At 42.8% G+C, this 27,084-nt stretch overlaps 1 protein-coding gene across 3 annotated transcripts; it reads right to left on the minus strand.

The window, feature by feature from the left end:
* Nucleotides 1–15,845: 15,845 nt before the first annotated feature.
* LOC109771335 (protein CHLOROPLAST J-LIKE DOMAIN 1, chloroplastic) lies at nucleotides 15,846–21,406 on the minus strand. 3 transcript variants are annotated; one of them, XM_073511270.1, is made up of 10 exons: nucleotides 21,123–21,406; nucleotides 20,833–20,947; nucleotides 20,636–20,740; nucleotides 20,469–20,510; nucleotides 18,983–19,038; nucleotides 18,090–18,147; nucleotides 17,605–17,730; nucleotides 16,955–17,050; nucleotides 16,760–16,831; nucleotides 15,846–16,339 (listed from the first exon to the last, which is right to left on the minus strand). In XM_073511270.1, the coding sequence occupies exons 1-10, from the start codon at nucleotides 21,269–21,271 to the stop codon at nucleotides 16,277–16,279; spliced, it is 882 nt and encodes a 293-aa protein (XP_073367371.1). In that variant the 5' UTR covers nucleotides 21,272–21,406; the 3' UTR covers nucleotides 15,846–16,276. The 3 variants fall into 3 exon arrangements, with proteins under 3 accessions (XP_073367371.1, XP_073367375.1, XP_020185615.2); XM_073511274.1 differs by having other exon boundaries at nucleotides 20,469–20,567; XM_020330026.4 differs by lacking the exon at nucleotides 15,846–16,339 and having other exon boundaries at nucleotides 16,588–16,831.
* Between the last annotated feature and the right edge of the window lie 5,678 nt (nucleotides 21,407–27,084).

Below are 27,084 nucleotides of genomic sequence, written 5' to 3' on the forward strand. Positions count from 1 at the left end.
CGTAGTTCACTTTGTCCGTTGGTATGTTACTTGCCTGAGATTCGATCGTTGGTATCTCTATACCTAGTTCAATCCCGTTACCGGCAAGTCTCTTTACTCATTCCGTAATACATCATCTTTTAACTAACTCCTTAGTCACTTTGCTTGCAAGCTTCTTGTGATGTTGTATTATCGAGAGGGCCCAGAGATACCTCTCCGTCATACGGAGTGACAAATCCCAATCTCGATTCACGCCAACTCAACAGACACCTTCGGAGATACCTGTAGAGCACCTTTATGATCACCTAGTTACGAAGTGATGTTTGATAGCACACAAGATATTCCCTCGGTATCCGAGAGTTGCATGATTTCATGGTCGAAGGAACATGTATTTGAAATTAAGAAAGCAGTAGCAATAAACTGAATGCTATGCTAACGGATGGGTCTTGTCCATCACATCATTCTCCTAATGATGTGATCCCGTTATCAAACGACAACTCATGTCTATGGTCAGGAAACCTTAACCATCTGTTGATCAACGAGCTAGTCTTGTAGAGGCTTACTAGGTACTTGTTATTTGTTTATGTATTCACACATGTATTTAAGTTTTTGATCAATACAATTATAGCATCAATAATAAGCCTCTATCATGATTAAGGAAATATAATAATAACCACTTTATTATTGCCTCTAGGGCATATTCCCAACATGGGCCAGAAATGAAAGTAGGATATATAAACAAGAAAAAGATAGACTTATCCGTATGATCGAAGCGTTAGATCCGAAAGCAGAAGCTAATGTGTTATGCGCGACCGAACAGGCTGCCAAAACTGAGGTTGAGCAGAAACTTCATGTTCTTCTTAGAGAAGAAGAAATGAAATGGGCAATGAGGGCTAAGGTTCTGAGAGTCGTCCAAGGGAATGACAATACGCAGTTTTTCCATATGATTGCGAATGGCAGACATAGGAAAAAGAAAATCATCCAACTCGAACAGGATGAAGGTACAGTGGTGGGACACGAAAATCTCAAGGTGTACATCTCAAATTACTATAAACAAATTTTTGGGCCACCTGCGGACAGTTTCGTGTCCCTTGACGAGCTTGCAGTCGGGGACATTCCCTAGCTCAGGTCAGACAAAAATGAGATTTGTTGGCCCCCTTCACAGAAAAAGAGGTGTTCGAAGCAGCGGCACAAATGAAACATAATAAGGCACCTGGTCCAGATGGATTCCCGAATGAATTCTAAAAGAAATGTTGGCATATCATAAAGGGTGACGTCATTTCGATATTCCATGAATTATTTAATGGCCATGTAACATCCCAAATTTTCAATTTGGAATGTTATACATAGGACATCATATGCATATCATATTTTATTTGCATTTTAGTTTTGATCCTAGAAATTCTAAGCAACTCAAGGACCCACGGAGAGAGTTGGGGATTTCATCTATTTTCATATTTGAATTTTTCTCAAATATTGAAAAGAGGATCATTTGGTTTTAATTATTTTCTCTCCGAAAATATTTCAATATCAAAATATATGAGAGGAGATAATATGACTTCTCCAAAATAAAAGAAATATTGGAGGAAAAATATTAAAATCAAATAATAATTTTATTTGGATTTTATTGCTATTTTATTTGAATTAGAAAAAAAATGCATTTTTCAAAATTGCATTTCTAGGCCAAGAAAATGTTCACTTTGTTCTAAATATTTTGTTTAGATGGCAAAAATTATTTTTGGCATTTATAGATTTTTTAAATATTTATTTAGGATTTTTCTTCGGCGAAATCTATTTTTTTAAAAAAACTCACGGACCGAACTGGGCCGAAGCCCAGCCGGCCCATTGCGGGCCACCGCCTTCCCCCGCTCGCCCGCGTGCCCGAGCCGGACTCCAGCCGGAGTCCGGGATGCCCCCACCGCCGCGGCTTGCCTCCTTCCCCAAGTCGGACCCTCCTCCCCCTTTATATGCCGCCGCCCCCTCCTCTCCTCGTCCCGAACCCCGAGCCGCGCCGCACCCCGACGCCGCGCCGCAACCACCGCCGCCTCGCACCGCCGCAGCCGCTGCTTCGCCGCACGCGCTGCAGCCGCCGCCGCCCCGCGCCGCCCGCGGAACCCGCCGCCTCGCCGTTCGGCGCCCCGCCTCGCCGGATTCTCGCCGCTGCCGTCGGATCCGCCGCCGCCGTTTTTTGGTTTTTAGGTAAAAACCTCCGGTTTTTATAAAAACCCTAGATCGTTTTTTTTATTTTGTTTAGATCGGTTCATTTTTTCAGTTTCGTTAATCTGCGAAAGTTCGTTCGTTTTAATGAACGAATTCGCCCGTTCGTCCCTGTTAGCGGACGTTCGTCCGATAGATTTTTCTTTTTATTTTCTTTTTTGCCAGGGACCTATCCATGATTACTTTTATCGCATATTAGCCCCTGATCTTCGAACCCTCGCAACTTCTAAACCGTTTGTCCAAATCCAGTGAAACCAATGCCAAAATCTTCGTCTCGAGCCCTCTTTCTGTTTAATCAACTTGAACAAGGTTTTGACAATTTAAAATTTGGTTTCAAGCAGATTTAAATTCGAAGTTCTTTTGACCGTAGTTTCGGTTTCGTAGCTCTGATTCGCTTGATTCTTTTTGCAAATCGAAGCTCTTCAGTTGAACTTTCAGTTTGGATCTTCTTATTTGAGTTTTACCCGGCATCATTGCTTGAGTGCTTATGTATGCTATTGTTTGTTTGCGATAGAATTCCCGGAGTGCGAAGCATGCTACTACGAGTCTCTAGGGTTTGCAGATCGTCAGCAAGGCAAGTAACACATTGATCATACTCTTTTCATACCCAATTTTTATGCATTAGTTACAATGCTCAAACACTGCATGATTAGGATGTGATTAACTTGTGGGTATTGCGAAGTAGTTGATGAGGTAGAACCTATTACCGTTTTATTATCAAACCCTTGGGAGTTACTTCTACGTTATGCTTATATTGCCATGATATGCTCATAGACGTGGATTGGGTTTGAGTGTATCCATGACAGATGTGAGATTGTTAATTAATGGTTAACTTAAGGTGGCTACTTAAACACACATCTGGGTGGATTGGTTGCGGGCACCTGGGGATATACCAGTGTTGTCCTTTTTGGTTCGCCACCCAGGCTCAAAGGGATCATAAGATTATTCATGCTAGAAACTTCCGTGTGCGGCCACGAGCTATTATGGGCTCTAGCATATTTGAGTATGTTACATGACCTCTTTCAGTGGTGGGCTAGCAGATGTAGGGGAAAGTAGGTGTAACTGTCCACCCAGAGTAAAGAGTTAATGCTTCTAAAAGACTGTGTCTCAGTCATCCGTTTCTCAAACACCAAGTAGTGCAAGAAATCCAACGGAGGAGATCGAGTCTTGTGGGGAAAAGTGCGCAAACCTCTGCAGAGTGTACAAACTAATCATGGTTAGCCGTGTCCCCGGTTATGGACATCTTGAGTATCTGGTTCTTGAATTATCGTGTTGATCTCATCACTCTAAATTAATTTGTTGGGTTGCTAATTACTTATTTAATTGGGATTGAGATGGGGATTTACCATTCTCAATGTTTATCAACTACCATGATAGTTAAACAAAATATATTTCTTTGATGTAGGGAAAATTGGCTTTTCGCAAAACATTATAACCATAGAGCCTCCACCAGCCATATATGCATGTAGTGATAGCATTTATCTGTTCATTGCTCTACTGTGTTATATTGCTAGCATATTCCATGTGCTGACCCATTTCGGGCTGCAACATATCATGTTGCAGACTTTTCAGACGAAGAGTAAGGTGCGCTAGGTCGTTGTCATGCACTCAGCTATGCCGTTGGAGTTGATGGACTCACTTTATCTTCCAAGCCTTCCGCTATTATTTTATTTAGATGGCCTTAAGCCATATTATTGTAATAAGTTCTCTTTTGAGACATTCAATGTAATAAGTGTGTGATTGCACTCTGTTATAAATCCTTCAAGTACTGTGTGTGTCAGCATTACCGATCCAGGGATGACACTTATACATATAGATTTGACCGTCTGAGGTCGGATCGCTACAAGATGATATCAGAGCACACGTTGATTGTAGGACACGACCACTAAGATGAGCCATATGTCACTCTTCTCTACTCATTTCTGACTCCTCTCCATTTTCTACTCTATAGGATGGCGGACACAAGGAACAAGTTTGCACAACCGAATGAGGACACACCCTTTGGACGACACTTGAAGGAAGTCACTAGGTACCTGAACATCGGAATAGCAAGCTTCACCGGGACCTACACCGCCACTTTACCAGAAGAGGAGCGTTGGATGATTTGAGTTCAAGTTCCAGGAAGGACATTCACGCCAGTTACTAAGCCCATAGAGTTTTCCTTTGATGCACCAACCTGGAGTCCAGGAAAGAGCATGGCAGCCCACATCGCCATGGGACGCATCGGCGAAGTTTATCACAAGGATCTTAAGGACACTATCTACCAGATATGTGGGCGCGGAGATGAGCAATGGGAGATGATCAACACCAGGAGGGACAGGTCCATTGCAGCCTTCATCCAGGAGTTAAACCAGCACATTCGTTGCCAGGAGAACCAGATGTGCGCAAGCATGATAGATTTGAAGAAGGTGATGACCAGGAACATGGAGCTAGAGGAGGAACTCAAGTCTACATGCGACGGTTATGAGGAGGAAATCGCAATACTAGTGGAGAAGAATGAGGACCTGACAAGGAAGCTAGGAGTATTCATGGGAGACCCCACGCCAGGAGGAGATGACGACCATCCCGAGGACTACATCATCATCGACGACACCGACTCCAACCGCGACAGTAGTGATGATGATTATGAAGACGAAGCTGGAGCGGATATCATGGAGTCTTCCACCGATCAAAATTTCTAGTAGACCACCATATTATTAGTAGTAATTCCCCATGTATATAGTAGTAGTCCGAGCACTTTTGTAACGATAGCTAGATCGATTGTATGCCCTTGCTTGAATTGATTGGTGTGATATGAATGTGTTTGTCTCATGTGCATATGGGTAGTGCTTTCTCATTAGACCTCATTCTATTCTAATCTCTCCCCTCTAAACCCATCAGATGCCTCCGAGACGTGACACCGGATTTGTCTTCCCACCGGAGATCACTCAGTTGATCCAGCAGCAGAATGCCTTGATACAGCAACTAGTCCAGAACCAAGGCAACAACAACAACAACCCACCACCACCACCTCCAGTTGACAACTTAGCCCATTTTCTGAGGTTGCAGCCGCCGGTGTTTTCCAGTAGCACCGAGCCAATAGTTGCTGATGACTGGCTACGCAGGATTGGAAGGGAGTTGACCACCGCGGGTTGCACAGATGCTGAGAAGGTGCGTTTTGCCACACATCAATTGGATGGACCCGCAGCCTCATGGTGGGAGAATTACACAGCCACTTTCCCCATAGCCAATGTCACTTGGGAGCAGTTTCAGCAAGCATTCCGCACTAATCATGTCTCAACTGGAGCTATGAGCATGAAGAAGCGTGAGTTTCGCAACTTGCGCCAAGGAAATCGTACTGTGGGGCAGTACGTGGATGAGTTCAGTAAGTTAGCTCGCTATGCCCCGGATGATGTGGCCACCGATGCCGCGAAGCATGAGAAGTTTATGGAAGGGTTGAATGATGAGATTAGTATGCAGTTGATGGTAACGACATTCGCTAACTACCAGGAGTTGGTAGACAAGGCTCTTATGATTGAAGGGAAGCAGCAGCAAATTGAGAGCCGTAAAAGGAAGTATGGACAAGGGAAGTACAATTCAGGAGCTCAGCAGAAGCCTCGTTTTACCCCGAACTCGGGAGGATATACCCATAACCATGGAGGCCATACCCACAATGGAGGAAGCTCGCATAACCACGGTGGCCCCAAGAATGGAAATGGGAATGGAGCAGGCAGTAATCAGAACCGCTCTAACCCAGCCACACCCGCCAAGAAGGACCAAAGTCACATTACTTGTTTCAAGTGCGGGAAGACTGGACACTACGCCAATGAGTGTCCTGAACCAAAGAATGGAAATGGCAATGGAAGCTCTAGGAAGAAGCCCAACCCTTTCAACAGAGTACAAGTGAACCACGTGAACGTGGAGGAGGTTGAAGAGCAGCCAAATGCAGTGATCGGTAAGTTTTTGGTTAAGTCATTTACCACTCTTGTTCTATTTGATACTGGTGCATCGCATTCATACATTTCAAGGGGATTTGTGGACAAGTTTAAGTTACCCACCTTAGCCCTTAGGACACCCTTGTTAGTAAGCTCACCAGGTGCAGAGTATATGGCCAGCCAATGGTGCGATCGGATACCCTTAACCATTGGTAGCCATGTTTTCCCCTCAGACCTAATAATTTTGGAGTCACAAGGATTGGATGTGATACTAGGAATGGATTGGCTATCGAAGTATGGAGGAAACATTGACTGTGCTAGTAAGTCAATTCTGCTCACCACCCCGGAGGGAAAAAGGATCAAGTATGTATCCAGGCATGCACCGAGGAGGACCCAAGTAAATTCTCTCACGGGAGTTGTTCAGGAGGAAGTGCCTGTAGTAAAGGATTACCCAGATGTATTTCCAGAGGAGTTACCAGGCATGCCACCGGATCGAGACATTGAGTTTTTGATAGAGCTGTTGCCAGGCACCAGACCGATATCGAAGAGACCATACCGGATGCCCGCAAATGATCTGGAGGAGATTAAGAAGCAGATTAAGGAGTTATTGGAGAAAGGTTACATTCGACGAAGTTCATCACCGTGGGGAGCCCCAGTGCTCTTGGTTGACAAGAAGGATGGATCGTTGAGAATGGTTGTTGATTATCGTGCGTTGAATGAAGTGACGATCAAGAACAAGTACCCACCACCGATGATCAATGATTTGTTTGACCAGTTGCAAGGAGCTAAAGTATTTTCCAAGATCGACCTGCGATCAGGATACCACCAGTTGAAGATCTGAGAATAGGATATACCTAAGACAGCCTTCACCACAAGGTACAGGCTATATGAGTATACGGTTATGTCATTTGGGTTGACTAATGCCCCTGCCTATTTTATGAGCATGATGAATAAGGTGTTCATGGAGTTCTTGGATAAGTTTGTCGTGGTGTTCATTGACGATATCTTGATATACTCAAAGAATGAAGAGGAACACAAGGAGCATTTGCGTTTAGATCTCGAGAAGCTCAGGGAACATCAGTTGTATGCCAAGTTCAGCAAATGCGAGTTTTGGTTGAAGGAAGTTGGATTTCTTGGACATGTTATATCAGGAGAAGGTATAGCAGTAGACCCTACCAAGGTTCAGTCAGTCACCGATTGGCTAGCACCCACCTCAGTAGGAGAGATCCGCGGTTTTCTTGGACTCGCGGGATACTACTGGAGATTCATTGAGAATTTTTCTAAGATTACGAAGCCCATGACGGAGTTGTTGAAGAAGGACACAAAGTTCAAATGGACAGATGAATGTGAGGCAAGTTTTCAGGAGCTGTAGAAACGTTTGGTTACAACCCCAGTGCTGATTCTGCCGGATATACGCAAGGATTTCCAAGTGTATTGCGACGCATCTCGCTTAGGACTTGGAGGTGTACTTATGCAGGACGGAAGAGTTGTTTCATATGCCTCACGTCAGCTTCGACCGCATGAGTTGAATTATGCCACGCATGATTTGGAGTTATCAGCTGTAGTGCATGCGCTCAAGACCTGGAGACATTTTCTTATTGGAAATCGTTGTGATGTGTACACGGATCATAAGAGTTTGAAGTACATTTTCACACAGAAGGAGCTGAATCTCAGGCAAAGGAGATGGTTGGAGCTTATAAAGGATTATGATATGAAGTTGCATTATCATCCAGGCAAGGCCAACGTCGTAGCAGACGCTTTGAGCCGGAAGAGTTATGCCAATACCCTCGTAAGCGGAGGATTGCCAAAGGAGTTAGCCGAAGATCTCAGGGAGCTTCGTTTGGAGATAGTCCCTAGAGGTTTTGTTGCAGCATTGGAAGTTCAGTCGACATTATTGGGAAAGATTCGTGAAGCTCAGAAGGATGACAAAGAGATCGCCGAGATAAAGGAGAAAATGAGTAAAGGAAAAGCCAAAGGTTTTCGTGAGGATGAGCATGACACCTTGTGGTTTGAGGACTGAGTTTATGTACCCAATAATGCAGAGATCAGGAAGTTGATACTACAGGAAGCTCATGACTCGCCATACTCGATACACCCCGGAAACACCAAGATGTATTTAGATTTAAAGGAGCATTTCTGGTGGACTGGTATGAAGAAGGATATTGCCGAGTATGTAGCCGTATGTGATGTATGTCAAAGAGTGAAGGCAGAACATCAGAAGCCAGCAGGATTACTGCAGCCTATGCCGATGCCCGAATGGAAGTGGGATAAGCTTGGCATGGATTTTATCACCGGGTTACCCAGGACCCGATCAGGATATGATTCTATTTGGGTAGTAGTGGATCGTCTGACCAAAGTAGCTCACTTTATCCCAGTGAAAACCACCTATACAAGTGCGAAGTTGGCCAAGATATATATGACCAGGATCGTGTGTCTGCATGGAGTTCCGAGGACCATCGTATCAGATAGAGGAACACGGTTCACTTCAAAGTTTTGGCATCAGTTGCACCAGACTTTGGGAACCAGGCTAGAGTTCAGTACAACTTTTCATCCGCAGACAGATGGACAGACTGAGAGAGTCAATCAGGTTCAGGAGGACATGTTGAGAGCTTGTGCGCTAGATTATGGATCTAGTTGGGATGACAATTTGCCTTACGCAGAGTTCTCATATAGCAACGGCTACCAGGCCAGTTTGAAGATGGCACCTTTTGAAGCTTTGTATGGAAGGAGGTGCAGAACACCGTTGATGTGGGATGAAGTTGGAGACCGTCAGTTGTTTGGACCAGATTTGATTAAAGAGTCTGAAGAGAAGGTTAAATTGATCCGAGATAGACTGAAGGTAGCTCAGTCCAGATGGAAGAGTTATGCAGACTCAAAACGCAAGGAGGTAGTCTATGAAATCGGACACAGAGCATCTCTTCGTGTGTCACCTCTGCGAGGAGTTAAACGCTTTGGTGCCAAGGGAAAGTTAGCCCCGAGATTTGTAGGACCATACTGAGTTTTGGAACGTATGGGAGAGGTGGCCTACAAGTTGGAGTTACCCGAAGGACTGTCAGGAGTTCACGATGTGTTTCATGTTTCCCAGATGAAGAAGTGCCATGTGGAGATGGCCGATATCCCTCTAAGAGATACAGTGCCCCTGGAAACAATTCAGTTGGATAGTGATCTGACCTACGAGGAGAAACCAGTCAAGATTCTTGAGTTTGCCAGCCGATTTACCCGCAGCAAGGTTATCAAGTTTTGCAAAGTTCAGTGGAGCCACCATACCGAGGATGAAGCCACCTGGGAACGAGAAGATGATCTATGGAAAGACCACCCACATCTATTTTCTAGCCAACCTGAATCTCGAGGACGAGATTCATCTCAAGGGGGGTAGGTTTGTAACATCCCAAATTTTCAATTTGGAATGTTATACATAGGACATCATATGCATATCATATTTTATTTGCATTTTGGTTTTGATCCTAGAAATTCTAAGCAACTCAAGGACCCACGGAGAGAGTTGGGGATTTCATCTATTTTCATATTTGAATTTTTCTCAAATATTGAAAAGAGGATCATTTGGTTTTAATTATTTTCTCTCCAAAAATATTTCAATATCAAAATATATGAGAGGAGATAATATGACTTCTCCAAAATAAAAGAAATATTGGAGGAAAAATATTAAAATCAAATAATAAATTTATTTGGATTTTATTGCTATTTTATTTAGATTAGAAAAAAATATGCATTTTTAGGCCAAGATAATGTTCACTTTGTTCTAAATGTTTTGTTTAGATGGTGAAAATTGTTTTTGGCATTTATAGAATTTTTTATATTTATTTAGGATTTTTCTTCGGCAGAATCTATTTTTTTATATAAAAAACTCCCGGACCGAACTGGGCCAAAGCTCAGCCGGCCCGTTGCGCGTCACCGCCTTCCCCCGCTCGCCCGCGTGCCCGAGCCGGACTCCGGCCGGAGTCCGGGATGCCCCCGCCGCCGCGACTTGCTTCCTCCCCCAAGTCGGACCCCCCTCCCCCTTTATATGCCACCGCCGCCGCCCCCTCCTCTCCTCGTCCCGAACCCCGAGCCGTGCCGCACCCCACCGCCTCGCACCGCCGCAGCCGCTGCTTCGCCGCCCGCGCAGCTGCCGCCGCCGCCCCGCGCCGCGCCGCCCGCGGAACCCGTCGCCTCGCCGGATTCTCACCGCCGCCGCCGGATCCGCCGCCGCCTTTTTTTTTGGTTTTTACAAAAACCCTAGATCATTTTTTTTATTTTGTTTTGATCGGTTCTTTTTTTCAATTTCGCTAATCTGCGAACGTTCGTTCGTTCGTTTTAACGAACGAATTCGCCCGTTCGTCTCTGTTAGCGGACGTTCGTCCGATATATTTTTCTTTTTATTTTCTTTTTCTGCCAGGGACCTATCCGCGATTACTTTTATCGCAGATTAGCCCCTGATCTTCAAACCCTCGCAACTTCTAAACCGTTTGTCCAAATCCAGTGAAACCAACGCCAAAATCTTTGTCTCGAGTCCTTCTTTCTATTTAATCAACTTGAGTAAGGTTTTGACAATTTAAAATTTGGTTTCAAGCATATTTGAATTCGAAGTTCTTTTGACCGTAGTTTCAGTTCCGTAGGTCCGATTCGCTTGATTTTTTTTGCAAACCGAAGCTCTTCAGTTGAACTTTCAGTTTGGATCTTCTTATTTGAGTTTTACCCGTGCATCATTGCTTGAGTTCTTATGTATGCTATTGTTTGTTTGCGATAGAATTCCCGAAGTGCGAAGCGTGCTACTACGAGTCTCTAGGGTTTGCAGATCGTCAGCAAGGCAAGTAACACATTGATCATACTCTTTTCATACCCAGTTTTTATGCATTAGTTACAATCCGCAAACACTGCATGATTAGGATGTGATTAACTTGTGGGTATTGGGAAGTAGTTGATGAGGTAAAACCTATTACAGTTTTATTATCAAACCCTTGGGAGTTACTTCTACGTTATGCTTATATTGCCATGCTATGCTCGTAGACGTGGATTGGGTTTGAGTGTATCCATGACAGATGTGAGATTGTTAATTAATGGTTAACTTAAGGTGGCTACTTAAACACACATCTGGGTGGATTGGTTGCGGGCACCTGGGGATATACCAGTGCTGTCCTTTTTGGTTCGCCACCCACGCTCAAAGGGATCATAAGATTATTCATGCTAGAAACTTCCGTGTGCAACCACAAGCTATTATGGGCTCTAGCATAGTTGACTATGTTGCATGACCTCTTTCAATGGTGGGCTAGCATATGTAGGGGAAAGTAGGTGTAACTGTCCACCCAGAGTAAAGAGTTAATGCTTCTGAAAGACCGTGTCTCCGTCATCCATTTCTCAAACACCAAGTAGTGTGGGAAATCCAACGGAGGAGATCGAGTCTTGTGGGGAAAAGTGCGCAAACCTCTGCAGAGTGTACAAACTAATCATGGTTAGCCGTGTCCCCGGTTATGGACATCTTGAGTATCTGGTTCTTGAATTATCGTGTTGATCTCATCACTCTAAATTAATTTGTTGGGTTGCTAATTACTTATTTAATTGGGATTGAGATGGGGATTTACCATTCTCAATGTTTATCAACTACCATGATAGTTAAACAAAATATATTTCTTTGATGTAGGGAAAAATTGGCTTTTCGCAAAACATTATAACCATAGAGCCTCCACCAGCCGTATATGCATGTAGTGATAGCATTTATCTGTTCATTGCTCTACTGTGTTATATTGCCAGCATATTCCATGTGCTGACCCGTTTCGGGCTGCAACATATCATGTTGCAGACTTTTCACACGAAGAGTAAGGTGCACTAGGTCGTTGTCGTGCACTCAGCTATGCCGTTGGAGTTGATGGACTCACTTTATCTTCCAAGCCTTCTGCTGTTATTTTGTTTAGATGGCCTTAAGCCATATTATTGTAATAAGTTCTCTTTTGAGACATTCGATGTAATAAGTGTGTGATTGCACTCTGTTATAAATCCTTCAAGTACTGTGTGTGTCAGCATTACCGATCCAGGGATGACACTTATACACAGAGATTTGACCGTCTGAGGTCGGATCACTACAGGCCACCTACAACTTTTCCACCTTAACTTTGGAACAATAACGTTGTTACCAAAGATGGAGGAGGCGGTGCGTATTGAGCAGTTTAGGCCTATATGTCTTTTAAATGTGAGTTTCAAAATCTTTACAAACGTAGGAACGAATAGGTTGACACGGATTGCACATTCGGTGGTACAACCGAGTCAGGCGGCATTCATGCCAGGAGACATCCACTCGAAGAAACTAGATTGGGTAGTCTTCAAGGTGGATTTTTATCTGCTGGAAGGGGAAGCTTATGTCTTATGGAGGTCGACTGGTGCTAATAAACTCAGTACTAACTAGTATGCCTATGTTCTTATTATCTTTCTTCGAAGTACCTATAGGGGTGCCGAAAAAGGTTAGATTTTTATCGATCTCGTTTCTTCTGGCAAAAAGTAAAGAAGAAATACAGACTTACCAGGTGGGATATTATCTGTAGACCCAAAGACCAAGGAGGGCTTGGGAATGAGAACTTGGAGATACAAAATAAGTGATTATTAAGCAAATGTCTTTTTAGGTTACGGTTGAGACTGAAGGTATGTGGGCATAGATCCTACGTAACAAATATCTAGTATCAAAGTCTCTGGCCCAAGTTACCGTCAGACCTAACGACTCGCCATTCTGGAAGGGACTGATGCGAACAAAGGATGCCGTTCTTTGCAGAGCGAAATTTTTGGTTGGAAATGGTACTACAACCAGATTTTGGGAAGATACATGGTTAGGGAGACGCACTTGGCCTTGCAATATCCCATTCTGTATAATATTGCACAACGTAAAGAGATTTACATTGCTACAGTATTACAGGCATTCCCCTTGAACATCCAATTCAGGAGATCCCTAGTGGGGGAGCAGTGGAATTCTTGGCTGCATCTTGTGCGAAGGTTGATGGATGTTCAACTCTCTGCTCAACCTGACTTATTTCACCGGAAATTGACTAGGAACAGGGCTTTTACGGTAAAATCTATGTACTTAGATCTAATTAATTCTGGCCCAATCCCGAGATCACTGCATATTTGGAAAATTAAAGTTCCGTTGAGAATCAAGATATTTATGTGGTTCATTCACAAGCAAGTAATTCTCACCAAAGATAATCTGCTTAAGCGCAGTTGGGTTGGCAGTGCACGTTGTTGTTCTGTGATCGGGATGAAACAATACAACATCTTTTTATCGATTGCCCTCTCGCTAAGATTTTTTGGCATACGATTCATATAGCCTTTAATATAATCCCTCCAGTCAGCATCGACATGTTATTTGGGACATGGCTTACCGGAGTGGAACCAGTTACTGCGGGCCGTATTCGGATAGGAATATGCGCACTGCTTTGGACTATATGGAATTGCAGGAATGATATGATCTTTAACAGTCAATTTTCTTAAAATTTCTTGCAGGTTATCTATAGAGCGTCCGCTTGGATTCGTACGTGGTCGTTACTCACTCCTACGGACTCCAGATAGCTTTTGGTTACTGGATGCAACCGATGGAAGACGGTAGCATGGGAACTAATAGGATAGATGTTTAGTCGTCTTATCCTATTTCATTGCCGGTTGTGGTTTTGTTTATTTATTTTATTATATTACTTTTTGTGCTCCTTCTCCAAACAATACTGCAATGTGGATCTTGGTTTACTACACTTTAAATAAAATGACCGCATGCATCGTTCTGATGCAAAGGCTAGGGGTCTTTTCTTCTTTAAAAAAAACCAAACATGTCATTTTCTTTTCGGGTATGATTAGAATCGACGCGGGCTACGGAACACATCCAAGCTGACTCCAATGTTGTCAGCAAAAAAGAAAATCCAAGCCGACTCCAAAAGCACTTGCATGCTCGGCCACTGACTCGGGTGTGCTCACGTGGCTGGCGCGGCGCACGCTTGTATCTTCGTGCTTCTCCAATCCGTGATCCGTCTGTATCATGCAGCAACACATGCAGTTTTCCTTGAACCTGGCTGGCTACTGAAATTGTACGACAATGATGAAACATGAAGTAGACCTATGCAACTAAGTTAACACTAGGGTGCATTTGGGAGCCAAAGTATTTTTTATACTCCCTCCGTTTCAAAATAGATGACTCAACTTTATACTAGGAAGTAGTTTTTAAGGAATACTGTGGTTTTGGAAAAATGTTGTTGCCAAACTAGGCCTAACAGTCTCTCGGTCTCATGGTCAAAAAACAGTCTCGTTCTCAACATCCGAAGATGCACATAACTGATAATCAATGCGTGGTTAAGAAACACCTATTCGTAGGTTGATGTGGACTCAAACTATTTGCCTAGAAGGAACGGTGTCGACTTGGATCCACACCCGCGTGGGCTCGATGGGGACTTGGACAATCTTTCGCTCGGCGGAGCTGGACTTATCACGTGATAAGTCACAATTCTACTAGTATTATACTGTATATTGGATCTAAACTACTTCCTCAGGTTATTTTTAGTCTGCGTATTAGATTTGTGTCAAGTCAAACTTTGCAAAATTTGACTAAATTTATATTAAAAATATCAACATCTACAATACTAAATATATATACTATGAAACTAAAATTCATAATAAACCTAACAATAGTGATTTAGCATTGTGAATATTTAATACTTTTCTCTATAAGTTTGGTTAAAGTAAAGATACTTTAATATTAAACAAAACTTATATGCATACTAAAAAGAACCAGAGGGAGCACTAATCTGCCAGAGATGTCTCCGCCGATCTGTCGAAACTTGGAAAGTAGGAACAAGCAGCTACCTGAGCGCAGCGCAGATAGAACAGACAGGCTGATCTTGCATAGATTCTGACACTAGGCATTAATAAATTTTACAAACAATTCCCTCCTGTTTTTCGAGATGCTCGCGTATGCATGTGGCACTTGCAACTGCATGCAGGCCTGCCCACGTGTACACCCGTACAGAAACACTTCACGAAATAACACCAACCAAGCTTACACCACGAACCAGGACAAGTAGCAACAAAACAGCAGAAAATAATTCATAAAGAAGAACGGAAAAAAACACGCTTCAGGTCACATTATTTTTTGTGCTGGTGTGCTTTGGTGCGTGCGTCCAGCACCGCACTCCGTCCGATCGTTCGAAGATGACAAGCTATAGGACGAAACGGATACAGTTGCCCCGGTAGCTTTCGAGGCGCGTACGACAACTCGGAGAAAAGCGACGTGGAAATTTGTGTGGCATTTGCTCGGCCCTGCGCCGAGGCACTGATCGGGTCTTGTTTAATCCCGCCGTGGATTCATGCGATGCGCCATGGGCTCGTGGGTGACGAGGCCGAAACGAATGAAGGGGAACAAACACCTGCGCCGGTCGAGGTAGTAGGAATAGAATCTCGTTCGGGTTCCGAGAATGCTTTGGCATTGGCTCTCCATGCACGGGGCACACGGAGATGCGGTGGTACGAAGCAGCTAGCTCCTAGCGCAACATACTTATTCTGATGCTGAGCGAGTTGATCTCATTCTGATGCTGCCTCCACTATGAATGGGAGCCTCGTTTTCATCCCCCTAGTACGAATATGGGTGAGCATGTACGAACGAGCAATTTAAGTTAGATCTACTGGTTGATGGTTGTGACACTTGTGGATGGTGGGTTGCATCGCACGCCCTACTGCGTATGAGAGATGACGTCGATACCCAAAACAGACAAGCACTCAACAATGTACTCCTACACAAGAGCTCATGCTTGCGATTCATTACTCACGAGAATAACATGAGAATTTTAGTTGCACAACTTCGCGATCAGATTGAGACATCGAGCAAACTGGATGAAAAATGTGGAGATCTTTGTAAGCTGGGAGTCGCTAGAACTAGTTTTCCTACATCATCAGCACTTCGCATGATAAATTCTTCTGTTAGCCGTTTCTCTCTTGTATGCTGATTTCAGCTCCGGAACCGTTGGACAGCGACATCTATCTGCTGTGCAAATTTCCAGATGTAAGAGTAAATTTCTCACAGCTTTGGGTTTCCGCGACAGAGTATGCATGTAGTTATCAAGCACAACCCCTTAGTGATGATGAAGATGAAGATGATTGAGTGGCAATGTATCAGGACTGCAAAACAAGGGGGCAGTCCAGCACAATCGCTATCGGTAGTATGTAGCCAATATGCAAAGCAGAACAGATGAAGCTGTGGTCACAATCAACTCCTGCAATGAGATGTCCACCGATTGGTTTTGCTGTTATTACTCTATAAAAAAATAGTTTGCTGTTGCAAGATACATAAAAGAGAATATTCTTTTTTTTATTCATGTTTTCCACCAGAAAAGCATCATGCACTTGCTCCAGTGACCTTTCTAGTTAAAATACTTTGAGGAGTACTAACTTGCTAGCTTTCTAGTTCATGCTAAACATCCTTTTTGGCAAAAAAAAAAGAAGAAAAAAGCTGCCTCAGATGTTAAGTAAACTGAGCACATTGACTCATCTGTATTATAATCCTAAATGTAGTTTTAAACTCCAAGAACAAATATCGACAAGTTTGGCATAATAAAATTGATACTTCTAATCCATCGTAAAAAATTAAAACCATTCCGAGCAACAATACACACATATCGCCATGCATACTGTACCTGGAAGTTATAAACAACAGAGGGAATATAGTGACCAAGAAACTGGGAGAAATTGGCCACTCCGGTATAACCCTGAAAGCAAAAAGATACAAAGAAGTCATACTGAGAAGCGATTAAGAAAGCTGGAGAAACAACACGGGAAGAGAAACTAATACAACTAATCTGGATTGCGCTGTATTTGAACAGTTCACTAACCAGGGATGCAGCAAATATCGATCCAACTACCAAACCCAAACTACGAAGCACTCGCTTTGCCATATGTATACCTCGGCCTTCAACCTCACCATACTCCTGCCATAAACATTGTATTTGGATATTATGTTCAGTCACTCATCGAGTAAATAATATGTCTGGGGACTAGGGTAATAACTAATTAGAAGAGGTATAAATGATCCAATATTCCATCTGTTGACAGCACCTCCTTGTTCAGAACACAAAAACTGCATTTAGCTAAATTTATCCTCTTTAAAAACATGTGCATATCTTCCTACTAAAATATATGAAAACAAATTCAAAACAAGCATGTACTAACATTATAATAAGATGTCATTCGCTCTATAAGATGTCTTCTTCCGTTAAGTGCCTAGCAACAAACTATTGAACTAGTAAAAAAAACACATTCCACTATTGCACAGCAGAAATAAATGAATTTTAATGACAAGTGTGTACTTCCAAGCATTATAATAAAAAGGAAAAAGGGAAAATATCTCCTTCAACTCACATGCTCCCAAAGGTATATTTTTGTTATTACTCCGTATATTTATACTACCTACACAAAACCTGAACCAATAGATCATTCATGTTAATACCAACATTATGTAGAAACTATTTGGGAAGATCCTTACATTGTATACAGGAGTTATTGCTGGCTCGGTAGACTTCAGTTTCTCAAGTATTCGATAGAAATAAGCAAAACACAAAAACTGCAAGGGTTTCCAGTCTGCATGGCCCATGGTCAATATGCACGTGGTCTGCAAGAAAAGATACAAACGAACATAATAGGACAAACTACCTATATTTGCTGATTCCATGAATATCATTAAGTGCGACGAGATAAATGTGCATACTTTCATAGAACAATTGGAAAAGGTACAAATGCATAGAACATTTCAGCTAAAGCTAAATTTGTCCAAAGTAATGCTAAAATATGAAAAAAGAAAAGAGAAACATCATTCAGTAGTTTCCAAGTTAAACTTCTGTGTTTGAGATAACATGGAGCGGAGCAGACCAAAGTAGTACTGTAGGATTTTACTAAAACGCAAAATATATTAACAATTACATATGGAATCATTTAGATTTTTTATGGATATTTCAGAAAAGAATGTCTTACAAATGTTGCTGATATTGCCATATTTATCTGTACGTCCTTTGCAGTGGCTCTAGAGTATCTGGAAGATGACGACCAGTATCAGCATATTATGAACAACATTATCCAATGCCCGGAATGGAGATATTTTGCATATAACTAGCACAAAAACTTCACATTTATTAGTAACATGTGAACAGATCAACATTTATCTAACAGAAGTCAAAATAAGGGTCTATCTGTAAGCAAAATAAAGAAATAAGGACCAAACAAACCGGTTAACCTACTCGCTCACTGGTTCGGTGTTCCAACCGTCAACTCAACCAGTCGTTCCGTGGTTCGAAATTTCGAATATAATATATTAAATTGATTTCAAATTAAGTATAAGCTCTACAAGATTTAAGTATATTAAATTGATAGCACTTCATATGCTCTATAAAATACTCTACAACTTACTTGCCACATTACTCACAAAGGATATGTAGCTCATGTTTGTATTGGGCCTCAGCTTGATGGGTTTGAGGTCCTCAGCTTGACTCCAGGATCACATGCTTTATTTTGTTTTTTTTTTCTCAGTTTTCAAGCAAACAGCCTTTTAGGCAAAAAGGACCGGATCAGGCGCCGGTTCTGGTTTATTCTGGTTGGACCGCCAGTCCGGTTTTGTAAACAGTGTTTGTAAGGGCATATTTGATTCGTACAGCTTTTACAGAAATAGTTCCATTCTCGCAGGAAACATGAAAACTCCCGCAAGTCAAAAGAAGGATGTTTAGTTGTTCATGTTCACGCATGCATAAACGAGGCAAGCTGTTTAAGGTTCATATGGGTGCTGGGTGCATCTATGTGAATCAAAATGTACACAAAATATGATGAACAAACATATACAGGAAAAGTTTGGTTCTGATATAAAATGACTATACCTAGGTCCCCAGGGAACTATTGGTTGATTATCAGCATATTTGATGTCCTTTGACACCTAACATCCAAAAGAGTGAAAATATCAGAATAAAGAATTCAGATGATACTCCTCTCAAGGCTAGTGGAACAAACTCTAATTACTTCTAGGCCTAATAGATAGTAATACTCTGAATTCTGATGATTTCTTGATCGTGGGAGACCCCCAATATATAGGAGGAATAGCTTGGCTGACAAACCGACTCAAAAGGAAATACAATCTGGACTGAAACAGGTTCTAATCTGGACTCTGAATCTAATACAAATCTGAACCTAATAACTAATCTAGACTCTGAATCTAATACGAATCTGAACCTAATAACTAATCTAGACTCTGAACCTAATAACTTGTAGCAGTACAGGAATCCTAGCAACTTTGGGCTGGACCAGGGGGCGGTGCGGCCAGGGCTGGGGCCCTCCGACCATATGTGGTTCCCCACATAACAGCTAGCCAAAGATTTTGATGGATTCCAAGAAGTACAAACTCCTTAGCATCCAGCAATATATCCATGAAGCCAAATGAAGTTGAATTCAGTGCAAGATAATTGACAGTGCTTGACAAAGCAACCATTCTAAAGTGACCAACTAACCATAGACCCGTAGATGGTTATATATAAAGCCTTTAGTCCCAAACAAGTTGGGGTAGGCTAGAGGTGAAACCCATAAGATCTCGCGACCAACTCATGGTTCTGGCACATGGATAGCAAGCTTCCACACACCCCTGTCCATAGCTAGTTCTTTGGTGATACTCCAATCCTTCAGATCTCTCTTTACGGACTCCTCCCATGTCAAATTCGGTCTACCCCGACCTCTCTTGACATTATCCGCACGCTTTAGCCATCCGCTATGCACTGGAGCTTCTGGAGGCGTGCGCTCAATATGCCCAAACCATCTCAGACGATGTTGGACAAGCTTCTCTTCAATATATATATAAAACTATGTGGCTCATCAGCAAATAGTTTCAAACATAGCAATTATGTGCTTATTTCAGCATTAAGAAATTTATCAAGGAGCGACAATGAATTGGCCAATTGGTTACAAGCCAGCATCCACTGATCCACTGATTGAGACTCCGGGCAAGCATCTAAAGCAAGGTAGTCAGAATGGCAATTCTATTGTATGGTTCTACGACTTTACGATTCAAACAAACCACTCTAATTCTACGATTTTCGTTAGTACAATTCGCATTTCAATGATTCTGATAGTTAAGATTCTACGATTTGCGATCCTATCATCAGAGCTCCATTTGGATTCCGAATCACGGTTTTCACTACTTTGATCTAAAGGACTTGTTTCGAAAAACAGCATATAGATTACCGATGGTCCTGCAACTACAATACCTCTTACATCTCATCCTAAGCAAAGTCGTATACCAGCTGATGTGAACATTTGATTGGATGGGCAATATGAATTTCCATACTTAACAAGGACAAGCCTGTCATCAAAGCTAACCTGGACTGATCCATATGCCACTCCTTTCTTCCGGTTCTGCAGCTGTTCCATCATGACCGTATCATAAGCCCTCTCCAAATGAAATCGAAAGAGCCCCAACTCATTGACACACTAACATTAACACCAACACAAGCACCAAATACAGAATGACAAGGTCCCAAAACTACCTTCAACAAGTATGCAGCATCCCCACTGTTCTCGGCGTTCTTTCGACGCCATTTGTAGGCCATCTTCACCTGGTCGAACCCATCAAGCGGACTGATGCCCAAAATCTGACAACATGGACCATAAGTTACAGCAAGGCCGGCAAACATGCTCACAAGAGCGGCTCCCAATTGCTAAACATGAAAATAACCAATTCTACCTCGTATGGGTTATCATTCTCCCCACTGCCGAAGTGAGGGCTCCCTGCCCCTGCCGCCGATGCAGCTGCAAGTACACATCCGCCGCGCCTCAACAGCACCGCCACCGCAGAGAACCTTGTGGTCATCATAAGGTTAATTTTACAAGCATTGCGATAATTGAACGGAAAAAATGAAACCCCACCGACAGCGTCAAATTGGGGTAAGGAATTTCGCCACATTGGGATCACCCAGCACGCTACGATTCTACGGACATACGTGAATACGTATTCATTGGTGTGTGGGGAATTACCTCGTGGGTCGCGCGACGAGAGGAGCGAACCGGGGAGGCAGGATTGTGAGGCGCAGTTGGAGATAGGAAAAGGAGGAAGATGCGATATTCCGGCGGCCGAAGGAGGAGGGGGAGACAAAGGTGGCCGCCGCCGCGCTCGTTGCTGCCATTGAGAGTGTGGACGGTTGCCTGGTCGCGAGTTCCGATGGGCAAAGGGGGCCGGCTACCGGCGGAAGCGGAGGCGAGGAGGTGGTGGCGAAGCCATGGAAGAGGGTGGCGGTGAGCTCTATCTGCGGCGTTCGGGAACTGTAAAAGAAACGAGGATTTAGTGGGCCCAATGCTGGGCCTTCTCGGCCTTTGTATGGGCCTGTGCTATCTGGGCGTACCATCCGGCAGTTTTCTCTTTAGAGCCTGTTTGGTTGGGAGCCCCAGTCTGCCAAGGGACCAGCCAATAAGGTAGTGTAACGACCGGTGAAAAATCGGCAAAAAAAGCGTGCAGTCTCAGAACCCCTCGTTATATAACGAGTGCTAGCCGCCCCCAAATGATGCATGTTAGTGACTAATACACACCATGAACTTTTAAGAAATAATTACAATGGCATAACCAAATATTTTCCAAAACAATTCATACTTTTTTAAAATTAAGAACTTTTTTGACAACCGCAAGAAATTAGAGAAAATGTGAACAATCGAGTTTGTAGCCAATTTTTTAAAACATACACAAAGTTTTGAAATTCCATACGTTTTTTAATAGTGGAATATTTTTTGCAAATATGAACAAAATTTTCATTTATGTACAAAAACATGAACAATTTTAAAAATTGCTAAATTTCCTTGAAAAAGTGAACAATTTTTGAAAAACATGAACAAAATATAGAAATATCGAACATTTTTCTAAAAGTGATTTTTTCTTAAAAAAAGACGTGAACAAACTTCTGAAATTCTATAGATGAAGTGTGTGCAATTTTTTTAAAGCGTGAACAAATTTCAAATACCACCTTTTTTGTAAAAATGAACAATTTTTGAAAAACATCAACAAGATATTGAAATACTTTAACAATTTTCGAAATGTGAACATAATTCCTAAATTCTGCAAAAAAAAACGTGAGCAGTTTTTGGAAAACATGAACAAATTAAAATTTCCAAACATTTTTGGAAAATGTGAACAATTTTTGAAAAAACTAAACAAAATTTGAGAAACATGAACAAAATATTGAAATACCGAACATTTTTTCAAAAACGTGAAATAAAATTTTGAATCCAATTTTTTTTGGAAAGTGAATAAATTTTGAAATTTTGAACAAAATATGAAAGTCTGAACTTTTTAAGAATTCTTGGAAATTGCAAAAAAACAAAAAGAGATGAAACAGAAACAAAATAAAAGAAACAGGAAAAACAAAAAAAGAAAGAAAACGAAAAAAATGGAAAAAACGAAAAACCCCAGGAGTAGAAACCAACAAGATAAAACCCAGTTCAGGAACCTTCAAAAATGTTCACAAAACCGTAAAAATATTGTACAGGAAAAAAAATGCTTCGCTAGCAATTGGGCCCGCCCAGTGTGCCGTTCGCGCGCAACCCAGTGTGAAGCCTCGACATTATGACGCAGTGAGCGGCTTATAGGGTTTTCCGCCTGCCAAGCCAAATATTTGGCGTTGACCAAGTGCTTGAGCGGTGTTTGAATCGAAGCCCTTTTTTTTTTGCGTGCCCACGGTGCCCTCAGCTCTCCAATTCAATCTCTTTGAAATCACTAATTAAAGAGCACACCTTGCAGTGGTTACTCCCATCACCCTAGGTATGCGCCACTTATCGCAACATGAGAGTTTTTCCTTTTTCGTAGATCTGTCTATTCAAAAGTGAGCGCTCCTTCGGAACAATGTTCGGTATTTCAGATGTTGTTTTCACCTCGGGAATAAAGTGAGCGCCCCAAAGTGTCACTTGAGGTGGGCTCAGAGCGCGTCACTTCGTGCGCTCTCAGCCGCCGTCACGTGTCGCGCTCTGGATGCTCCCTTCGGATTTCATTTTTATTTTATTTTTTCTTACACATTTTTGGCTTTTAGATGTTTTTTCTCAGGTTTTTTCGGTTTCCCACCGGTCTTTCTTACCTTTTCAACATTTGCGCGAAAAAATGTCTTTTATCTTTTTTTCCTTTCATGAGAGGCACGCTTTTGCTTCCGTGAGAGGCACGCTTTTGCTTTCGCGAGAGGCATGGGCATGCCTTCCAGAAACAAAAAAATATGTTTTTCTTTTTTTCCTTCAGTGAGAGTCACGGTTTTGCTTCCGCGGGAGGCCACTCCGAAACGACAAAAAAACGTGTTTTCTCTTTTTTTTTCCTTCCTCGAGAGGCATAGTTTTACTTCCGCGGGAGGCGCGGCCGTGCCTCTCAGAAATGGGGGAAAACGTGTTTTTTCTTTTTCTTTTTTCCTTCTGTGAGAGACATGGTTTTACTTCCACGAGAGGCACGGCCGTGCCTCTCGGAAACAAAAAAACGCATTTTTTTGCAAGAGACACGGTTTTTCTTCCACGAGAGGCACGGATTTGGTCGCGAGAGGTACGGCCGTGCCTCTCGGAAACGGCTTTCGGAAAGGAAAAAAACGTGCTTCCGGTGTGGTTTTTTCGTTCGGTTTTTTTTATCAAAAAAAGTTTCTCAAAACCTAGGGATCTAGTTTTGAAGATCTCGACGCGAGAAATCTAACGATGAAAAAGGTTCAAGATTTGAACGCACGGCTTAAGAAATAAAACATTTTGAATAAAAGAATTTATGAAAAAAAAGAAAACTCACAGGTTGCGACAAAGTGACATACATGCACTTGTCGTAATTTGGGGAGGTGGGGGTAATCTTTGGAAGTAGTACTCTTTAATAAATGATTTCGTTTAGCAATAGGTGGATCCGTCCCTGACTGCGACATGGCAACGTGCTCCTTTCAGCCTGGGCTCCTTTCGGTTTGGGCCAAACCATCGGCCCATATATTTGGAAATGAATAATTTCACGCATTTTTTGTGAAATTTCTTTTAAAATGTAATATTAACAAATCACCAATTCAAATCCTACATGGGCCTGGGGACGTCTTCGCCGTGGTATTAGCCGCGAGCAACTCCGTGGTAGGAATGGCTATACACTTGTGTTTCTTTTTCTGTTTTCTGCTTTTTTATTTTTTTTTAATAATATGGCATTTCAAAAAAAGTTGCAAAATTGTTGAATTGTTTGTGAGTTCAAAGATTGTTCAGGAAATGATAAATGCTCATAGATTCAAAAAATATTCGTAATTTCAAAAATAATGTTTGGCCATTCAGCTTTTTTACAATTTCAAAATGTTCATGAATTTCTACGAATATGTTCACAATATTAAAAATGTTCGAGAATTTTTAAAAAATGTTCCCAAATTTTTAAAAATGTTCACCAAATTCAGAAAATTCCAAAAAATGTTCACATTTTCTAGAAAATGTACACAATTTCTAGGATTGTTCGTGAATATGAAAAATGTTCACAAATTTAAAAAATGTTTAGGATTTAAAAAAAATGTTCACGATTTCAAGAAATGTTCTTGATTTTGAAAAGATGTTCACTTTTTCCAAAAATGATCATGAATTTCGAAAACTTGTTCATCAATTCAAAAAAATGTTCGGCAATTTAAAAAATGTTCCACTTTCGAAAAATGTTCATAATTTGACAAAAAAATGTTCGCAAATTTGAAACATGGCCGAAAAAAAGAAATATCATAGGAGAAAAAAGAAAAACAGAACATCAAAAGATTTTCGCAGAAAAAACAAGAATAGTAAAAATAGGAAAATAGAAAAAGGAACAAAAAAGGAAAAAGGAAAAGAAAGAAAATACGAAAGAAAACCAGAAAAATCCGGTTCGGGGAAGGTCCTAGAACCTTTCCAAAACCGGTTGGGGGTGAAACCCCGAAATGGGCTGGCCCATTGAAACAACAGCGCGCGAGGGGGGTATGTGCTACGTCGCTTCGCAGTGACCTACGTGCTATATAGGAGCTGCGCTCAGGAGATACCGATCAACTTCCATTTGTACCTCCTACATACGTTATCTATTGTAAACCAACTTATTTTCCTTTTCAGTGCATACTAGATCTTACTTCCTCCATCTCATAATATAAGACTTTTTTTCGGCCACGATCTTTCACGATTGGAGCGGATCCTACGAAGAACACGAGGGGAAAACACGAGGGGAAACACAAGAGAAATCACTCAAACCAACAAGATTCGATTACACATGTGCTAGATCCTCGAAACACAAAGAGATACACGATCCACGATCAACAAATGACGATACAAGTAGCAAGTTCTTCTCCATGAGGAGGTCTTGGAGGGGTCTTCCCGTGAGGGGTCTTGAATCCACTTGGGGGATCTTCTTCGTAGAGGCCGTGAACTCCGATGGAGAAGGTACCAAGTGGAGAGCAAGGCTCTATCTCAAATGAGCTACTACTTTGCTAGCCCTAGCTAGGAGGGGGTAGGAGTCTATATATAGTCGTAGTACAAAGTGGGACGAGTTGGAGGGGTACATGGGCCCTTGGCCTGTTCACTGTGCGCAGACAGGCGCCGGATGTCCGGGCTGGGGGCCGGATGTCCGACGGCTCGCGAGGAGCCGGATGTCCGGGTCTCGGGCCGGATGTCCTAGCTGGCGGGGCTCGGCTTCGGAGGTGTTCTGTGAGGGGCGCCGGATGTCTGGGCCTTCGTGATGAGCCGGACGTCTGGGGCTGGGGCCGGATGTCCGGGTTGACGGGCCTGTCCTTCTGCTCTCTGGATGGGCTTGTCCGGATGTCCGGGCGGGACGCCGGATGTCCGGGGCCTGTAGACTTGGCTGCTGGGCTGTTGCGGCTGGCGACACCTCCAGCGGCCGGATGTGCAGGGTCCTGGCCGGATGTCCGGGCCCTGGGAGCTGTTCCCGACTCCTTCCGATGGTTCTTCTCATCCATGAACTTGGGGACTTGTCTGCCTTCATGTCCATCTTCGAGAGGGTCCTCTTGGTACCTGATCATGCACAACATTCCGGACCTAGGTAGTAGCCATGTCTCGAGAGGGTCAAATGGAATATCACTAAAGAGAGATGTCACCTCGTTCTCGAGAGCTCTAGCTCGTGCTCGTGTCATTGGTCCTCTTGGCACTTGATGAGACGATGGTAGGTCCATGGGGATGACCATAGGATGCTCTGCATCATCCCCCCCCCCTTGGGAAAGATCCGACCTCGGATCAAAATCCTCATCACCATGGTAGGGAGAGAGATCTTTGATGTTGAATATGTCGCTCACAGAGTACTTGTCATGTGGGATGTCGATCTTGTAAGCGTTGTTGTTGTAGCGTTCAAGCACTTTGAAGGGTGCATCGGCTCGTGGTGGAAGTTTGGACTTGTGTTCGTTGGGGAAGCGGTCCTTGCGAAGGTGTAGCCACACAAGATCTCCAATGTCGAATACCATGGGTTGCTTGTTGATGTTGAGCTTGGTCGTGAGTCATTGTACTTGGCGCTCGATGGTGTGCCTTGTATCTTCATGCATCTTCTTGAGGTAGGTCACTCGTGCACTCGCGTCCATGTTGATGTGCTCTTGTAGTGGTAGAGGAAGAATGTCCAATGGGGACAACGGGTTGAAGTCGTAGACGACCTCGAAGGGGGACTTGCCGGTAGTAGAGTGTCTTGCGTGGTTGTAGGCGTACTCGGCAATTGGTAAACACTCTTCCCACTCCATGATGTTCTTCTTGATCAACACGCGTAGTAGAGTAGATAGTGTCTGGTTCGTGACCTCCGTTTGGCCGTCGGTTTGTGGATGGTATGTCGAAGAGAACAAAAGCTTGATTCCAAGCTTGGCGCATAAGGTCTTCCAAAAGTAGCTCAAGAGCTTAACATTGCGGTCCGAGACAATCGTCTTTGGCACTCCATGTAGGCGCAAGATTTCCCTACAAAAAAGATTTGCAACATGTGAAGCATCGTCTATCTTGTTGCATGGTATGAAATGTGCCATTTTAGACAATCGGT

This window comes from Aegilops tauschii, chromosome 1 (assembly GCF_002575655.3).
Source record: "Aegilops tauschii subsp. strangulata cultivar AL8/78 chromosome 1, Aet v6.0, whole genome shotgun sequence".
Taxonomy (NCBI): domain Eukaryota; kingdom Viridiplantae; phylum Streptophyta; class Magnoliopsida; order Poales; family Poaceae; genus Aegilops; species Aegilops tauschii.